Below are 7,720 nucleotides of genomic sequence, written 5' to 3'. Positions count from 1 at the left end.
AATGACTCAGATGGTTAGTTGAACCGTGATTAGATGCTTGCAAAGGAATCTCTCATCAAACTTCACACTTTCCACTCTTTTTCTTGGTTTAGGAATCCTCAAAAAAATGTTAGGCTTTAAGCGTATCTATCTGCTCGCTTCCTTGTTTTACTTTTTAGATAGGACTTATATCTCCATTTGCCGGTCTTCAGGTTCACTACAGATGCTTCATTAGTGTACTGCAGTATTAATGGGTTAATTGTCATTCCCGTTTTCTTTACGCTGAAAATGGATGTTTCACTGTGTTATTTTTAACCTTTAATTCAAAATACGCAGTGGGTTGGTATGTATTTGGCAATTTCCTTCTAAAATTACCCTTGGCATGATATTTATTTTATTCGTCATCTAAATATTAGCTTGATGTTTTTGTCTAAATATTATTTTGATGTTCCATCCTGTACTAAGGAAGCTTTTAAAATATTAGTCTGATCATAAAATATGTTTTAATATAGATATTTTATAAGTTAATTATGTCGTAAGGCGTTTCCTTCTGGGAAGAACTCCCTTATATGCCACCGTGTCCTATTTTCGACCATTGATCTGATGTGTTAGACGATTAAAAGAGATTGTGCCGTTGGATCAGATCATTATAGTTGGAATTTTAATCAGCACTGGTTGAACTCCCTGTTTATCTCATGCTGGAGAGATTACCCGCTCGAAACCCTTCGCAGACAGTAGTGATGGCTTCGCTGGAGTTTCGATTTCCTTGGCATCTTCTGAATTTTCTATTGAATTTTCTATAGTTATCTATAGACAAATTTCCTGGCTGCTTGCTCAGTTTGAAAATTCCAATTCAGTGGGGATGAAGATCTCAGTCGGAAAAAACAAAATATAAATCAGGCCCCAGGGCAGAACCTTGATGTATCTCGGGGCACTGTGTACATTATCTGTATCTTCATGTAGGTACAAAGGATTGCATTTGCACCATTTTCAAATTGTTTTATATTTTAGACCCGGTGCCATCTGAGAAATGGACCAAGTTGAGTATCATGATGTATATTTTGTAGACGTGTATTCCTTTGGAGTAGTTCTTCTAGAGCTAATAACTAGAAGAAAACCAATCAATGACAAGAATCCTAAAGGCCAAGAAAGCTTGGTTATGTGGGTAGGGCTCTAGTGTCCTTGCTTGTTTTGTATTTGATAATTTTGGATTCTTTTGGTTTCTTTGTCTTGGTTCAGAATCTTAATCTCTTGTAAATTTCAAAATTTAGGCAAGGCCATTACTGGCAGCTGGCTCTGTAAAAGAACTTGCAGATCCACTTTTGGAAGATGCTTATGACATGAGGAAGATGAAGAGAATGGTCATTTGTGCAGCATGTTGTCTGAGACAGGCAGCTCAGTTTCGACCTCGAATGAACAGAGTAATTACTCTTATTCTCATTAGTTGCATATATATGTTTCAGTTTTTGATGTCAAATTTAGTTGCTTGAAGACATTTCCTTTCCTGTGAGGAGTTAGTGCTAGAATTGTTTTTTCCCATAACAAAGAATGGCATATGAAATATCGAGTTGATATCCTTCTGACATAGAGTAAAGGGTGTTTAGACCTAGTGTTTAGGGTTGTAATCTAAACATTTGTTTAGTAGTTCCATTTGTGAAATCATCACCCTTAAACCGCAGAAGAGATGTTGATGGTATGCAAATTACCCCTCCCTGAATAGGCAAGAAGAGCCAGCATATCTGCTTTCGCTCCAATATCAAGAGAGTATATAGCTTTCCTAAGAATCACTATCCTAGCTGAAATCTGGATTGCAAGATTTGAATTGAAAGCTTTGGCTTCCCCAAATAAAGTGGCTTACCTTTGCATTAAACTGACTTTGTGAAATTTCAAACAATGGATAAATGTTAATGTAAGAACGTGAACTTATTCTTCCTCATTGTTTGTCTGTAACTTATTATTGCAGACTTTGAAATTACTATGAGGAGAAGGAGATGACCTACCTTATTGGACCAAGAGGTAATTGACAATGTCCATGGAATTAGATGAATTGATTGAGGATGAATCTGGAGAAAACTCTGGGAGTTGTGACATCCAAACTCATCTATCACTCGCAATGCTTGGAGTTGATGATGATTTGGTATCAAACAGTAGTCCAGATCAAAGTGTAAATCTTGTACATGAGAGCAGAACATTGGAAGATTATTTCTATGGACATTATAGCTGTTCAACAAGCTTTGATTGATTTAAATCTACTTCTCTGAGCTTCATAATTTTTCTTACTCCTTGCTTCTGTAAAAGCTTCAATATTTTATACTTGGTTTATTACTGTGAGCCAATGCCACTACTTAGCTATGTTTAATTTCAATCACTCTCCATATTGGCTGAAGCTGTGTCTGAAGTTGAGTGGAGTCCATGTAAAGTCCCTTGCCAATTCCTTGTATAAATGTGAAAGCCATTAGTGGTCACTTGTTTTGGTGACCCACTGGTGCTCACTAGAGCTGAAAATTTTCTTGTCCTTGCCTTTGGAGCAATTGTATGTATGTGGAAGGAAAAGCAATTATGATATCGCTATTGATATGCCAAACCATTGTTATGTACTTTTTTAGGTCCGAAGATGTGTAACTTGTGGTTTAGCTTGGTACATTCTCTTGTATACTAGTTTACTTTGAATTTGTCAATATCATAAGCCCAATAGCGATTTAAGTGTATGTCTGCATGGCAGAACTGCATTGGGGTTGAACTTTTCTAAAATTAAGTTGTATTTAAAGAAATATGGTGTCTCAAAAGCATAGAACTCCAAACATCAAATCTCTTTGCTCCTTGTAGGCTTGAACCAACATCTCTTCTATAGAAATTCAACAATTCTAATTTAATAATCCTATCGGCCTCTCTTTGTACCTTTTGAGACAATTGCTAGTTATAGATGGGACATATAACTCCAATGTGCTTTGTCCTCGTTACAGAGAACACAAAAATATTAATGCAGGGTATAACAACTATACCACTAGTACTACAAATCATTTCTGCTCAAAAAGGGGGATTTAAATCATGCAGCAGCTTAAGAGGGGCAGGGTCCAGCTTAAGAGGGGCAGGGTCCAGTTTCAAAAATAGCCTTACAATTGGACTAATCAAAATAAAATTTGATTCGCTTCATAGGCTTAGAGTAAACAGGTACCAATGAGGTAAGGTGTAAGTGGACAATTAAATCATATTCAACACAAGACAAGCCCTCGGCATACAAATGCAATTGAAAGTCTTGTGTTATGAGCTCCGAACAAGATCACAAATGATATATTATTCACCAAATTTTAATCTTCCACAAAGAGACAGATTGATCCTCTCTGATTTGTCAAACAAATAAAAAAATACCAAAATTATGCATAGAATCATCTTTGAACTATAAACACTACAGTATATAGTAACCTGGGAAAGTGATGAAGCACTCAATACCATACAAAAATAAAATTCCTTAATAGAAGATTCCTTAATAGAAGAAAACACCACTGAAAATTGTGAAAAGCTGCCAAATGAACTTTGCCAATCTTTTAGATTTACAAAAACAAAGTCAAAAAACCTCTTCAAAGCTAAGTGCTTACTACCAGCCACATCCAATAGAAAAGGTTTTATGGGGCCTGATAAGATCAGAACTTGCTTGACCACGGTAAGATAAGCACCGTACCTACCTAATGTATAAAAGAAGACTGATAAGCTGGAGGAGGGGCAGGCAGTCTACTGCCAAAGTGATGGTTGTTGTAATTATTAGAGGAATTGTAAGAACCGAAACCCAACAACGAAGGTCCCATGTTATCTGATGGATACATATATGGCCTTGAGAGTGAGACTGGAGTCCTATTTCCAACACCATAGCCTGCTCCATATAATCCTTGGTTTGATCTGTCATATGCATTTTGGCCCTGTAGGTTGTAGGATGTAACACCTGGAGCTGCACCAGAATGTTGTACTCTATCCAAAGACCTATAAAAGCTTATGTCTGCACCATTGGAAGAAGCATAAAGAGTCAGAGTTCTTTCATCGGCACTTAACGGAGGCATATATACACTAGCATTTCCTCCATTAGCACGAGGACGCTTAGGTTGAGACTTAATAGCACCTGCAAACCTTTTTCTGTCGGCCTTAGCTTTCTCTAGCTGAGCTACACGCTTTTGAAGAGGATCTGGTGAGAACTGTGATTCAAGTTTGTGCTCCTCAATGCACATTATAACAGCTCTGTAAGTAGAAAGCTCTTTTGTATTTACTTCATTCTGTAGCACCAAATAAAAATATCGGTCAAAAAAGGAACTTCTGATATAACCAACAATACTAAGCCAAAATGATCATCACATAACAAGACATTTTGTATAACAGTAATACAATCGTACTTGTGCAACAGTAGAGTTATTCCCACTTTTTAAACTTGTCTGAGAAGCTTTCTTAGCATCTTTCAGATATTCCTTCAACAAAGGAACAGGTGCAAACTTCTCTGTCAACCCAAATGCATGAGCAAAGTTGACTGCCTCAATTTGTTTTCCACTATTGACCAGGGTTTCTACAACATCTGCATGAAATTGTCACAAAATTTTCAGTTAATCTGAATATGTCACAAACATTTGAAATACCAAAAGACAGTTTACTGTGAAATAAAAAACAATACAGAAAACTTCAACGGATTTGTCAATAAAGATAACAACTATGTCAGCTTGAGACCATTTTCGTAAGTAAACAATTCCCCACTCATGAAAGGCCTTATGACACTTTACCATAGCTGATCATCTTCAGGTGCCTTTATTAATATCAACAAAATAACTTACATACAACTTTCTACCTCATAAAAAGATGTCTACCTAGTAGAGGCCACTCAGTATCTGCCTTGCATATGAAATGTTGAGATCTAAAGGAAAGACTACCAACCCCGTCAACTTAGAAACCCGTTCACTGGACTAAACAAAAAACGTTGGGAAGGTTTACTACAGCCAGGATTACCAAAATTTATCTTCAACTCAATCAGCCACAACCAAGTATACTGATAAAATCCACCAGTCCCTCAAAAAAACAACAAAAAGCCTATCTACCAAAATGGATGGAAATTTTGCCAGCCTAGCCACTGAGGCTAACATTACATAACACCAGCCAACCAACCTGGCATTTTTGATTCAAGTCCAAGGGAACGACAGAGTTCAGGTGTCTGCCTGCACCGTGCAACTGCAAGAACAAGCTTGCATAAGTCATCTTTATCAAACTCTGACGCAATTCCAAAAGTAGCTAGAAGTTGCAAGAAGGCCTGGGCCTCCAACGAATTGCCATTGGCAACATCTCCTTCAAGGTTTATCTTCGACTTCCATTCATGTGCAATACTTTTGGCTTGCTCCTTTATATTTAAGGGCAGAACTGGATGTTCAACACCCAAATTAGGATCTGCCAAAACAGGTACAAGAGATTCCAGTAATAATTTATAGGCCCGGCGTAGAGCCGGGGGCCCAGACTCTTTCTTGTCACTTGACTTTTGTTCAAGAGAATAAAACCCCTCCAAGGACTCTAACACTAACCGTGGTGGGTCAGTTGCAGAGTTTAATGCAGAGGGAACCTCATTGCAAAGCCCTATTTCCAATTGCAAAAGTCATTAAGAATGGGAAGAAAGGATTTAGGGATTATAATATCTGAAAATTTCTATTTTTAAAGTATTATAAAATGAGTTTAGATATTTATATAACAATAATAAGTGGAAATCAGAAAAAGAAAAATAAAAGAAAAGAAATTGATTGGAGATAAATTTTTTATAATTTTCTAAATGTTATTGAGTTCCAATGCTCAAACAAAATATTTATAAAAGGTAATTGACTGGTCTGTGGATGAAGCAAGCATTTGGAGGCTAATTCGTGATGTCTGACAATAAAAGAGGTGAAATTAGAATGAGTAATGATAATACAGACATCCTTGTATATAAATTGCAATGAGATTCTTCTTAAAGGTGACTTAATTGTATCACATTGATTTTGACATGACAACATCAGTAAAATGATATAAAAGTCGTTGCAACTACTACACCTGTGTTTCGTGCATTAATCACTATATGAGATTGAAGGAATCTGGCGCATTCTCGATCAGAACTATTGCTTGATTGACAACAGCATGAGTCTTGTGTTGTACAACAATTGTATAATTGGTGCATTAATCACTGTATGAGATTGAAGGAATCTGGTCACATTCTCAATCAGAACTATTGACAACAGCATGGGCCTTATGTTGTACAACAATTGTATAATTTGATTGTGAAGGATTTAAGGAGAAGTAATGTTGTTTTTTCTGATCCTAGTAAGGATTTTCAAATATACTATTTATTGGTCCCTGTGGTATACATTGTTTGGACCTTGTTTTCTCCCTTAATTGTAAGTGCATAAAAATATTAGATTCATAGGACAAGGTACCATTAATCATGTGATCCAATGATCTTGGACGTTTTTTATTGAATTCTTCAAAACTTATTTCCATTTGATCTTCCAAAATGTGAAGATAGTTTTATTGGTTGGAACAATGCTACAACTTACAAGTTATAATAACAGAGATTCTATTCTGCATAATGCTTTCCACCTTGCAATATTTTTGTGGATATGGTTAAGCAATATTCTCTTCGAGTAAAGAATAAATTATTGTGTGTAGAGTCATTGGGTTTACTATAGTAATGATTGTAACATTTTGTAGTCTTTTGTTTGTTGTTATGTGGTTTAGTGGTTGAGACAGTGCATTACCATGTTAATGACCCAAAGTCAAACTTAGAGATCAGAGCCCTCAGTTATAAGTTTGTTGAATTTTATGAGATTTATATGCAATATTAATTCAATAATTAAAAAAATATAGACTTAGGCACCCTAAATAAACTTCAATTTATACATCTTTAGAATTTCATTTATGCTACATATCTGCATCTTATGTACATTTTCCCATTCCCATGTCGGAATTGTTCCTCAATTTATGCCTTACGGCGTTTCCTTTGCAACATTTGGTGCAAATGCTAGTATTTACTCTTTTTAAATAAAAATTACTAACTATAAAAATGATAAGTAGAACCCATAGCTCGTTATACATAAATATACCACCTTCAAAAACAATGATAAACATTATACTGGTTAATTTTAATTATTTTTTAAGTTAATTATATCAATAATTAACTCATAAATATTTACACCTTTTAATCTGCTGCCTACCAGTCAATCCATTATTTACATGGTGTTCTAGCACAACACCATAATATATGTGTGAATACTCCATATAGATTTTAAACTGATTCAAGAACAAGGGAACTTTGGAGGCCCCATATTCTTTTGGCAGTGTCCCTTAATTTCCTCACATCCATGGCCCATGATTTGGGTGTCATTTCATGTCCATATAAGAGCAAACATCATTATAATTCAAGTGCAAGGACAGCAGGAATGGAATGTGTACAAACATATGCCGTTCTTCTTGGTGCTTTGTGTTTCCATGATTGCCACTTGGAACAAGAGAACTGTGGTTGGTATAAAGTAGAGCATAGGACACTTTTTATCATGAGGAGATGGTAAGTGCATAAAAATGACTGGAAAGAGCCTGTCTCAACCTTAGAAATTGATGGCATTTATTAGATGCAATAACACAGGTAAGATGATTTTACTCTGGTAAAACGCGTGTCCCAGCTAGGTGTGTGACAGAGTTATAAATTAAAATGAAAAACTTTTTAACATTTAAGTAATTCTTTAACTTAAAAAGATAT

At 35.7% G+C, this 7,720-nt stretch overlaps 1 protein-coding gene across 1 annotated transcript; it reads right to left on the bottom strand.

Annotated features, from left to right (window-relative positions):
* Positions 1–3,662: 3,662 nt before the first annotated feature.
* On the bottom strand, positions 3,663–7,454 carry LOC149195476 (FRIGIDA-like protein 3). The gene is made up of 4 exons (XM_089407929.1): positions 7,421–7,454; positions 5,116–5,574; positions 4,359–4,534; positions 3,663–4,241 (listed from the first exon to the last, which is right to left on the bottom strand). Exons 1-4 carry the CDS (start codon positions 7,452–7,454, stop codon positions 3,663–3,665), a joined length of 1,248 nt encoding a protein of 415 aa, XP_089264055.1.
* Between the last annotated feature and the right edge of the window lie 266 nt (positions 7,455–7,720).

This window comes from Pinus tabuliformis, chromosome 2_2 (assembly GCF_031772625.1).
Source record: "Pinus tabuliformis cultivar Carrire ecotype Pingquan chromosome 2_2, CPIR1, whole genome shotgun sequence".
Classification (NCBI taxonomy): Eukaryota; Viridiplantae; Streptophyta; class Pinopsida; order Pinales; family Pinaceae; genus Pinus; species Pinus tabuliformis.
Note: the sequence above shows the minus strand (reverse complement) of the source record. Positions and strands in the feature narration are given on the sequence as shown.

Coding starts and splice junctions, on each gene's coding strand:
- LOC149195476 (XM_089407929.1), bottom strand. CDS start 7,454: ATGGAAACACAAAGCACCAAGAAGAACGGCATAT. Junction 5,575..7,420: donor CACCAAGAAGAACGGCATAT/GTTTGTACACAT, acceptor AATTGGAAATAG/GGCTTTGCAATGAGGTTCCC. Junction 4,535..5,115: donor ACTTGAATCAAAAATGCCAG/GTTGGTTGGCTG, acceptor AATTTCATGCAG/ATGTTGTAGAAACCCTGGTC.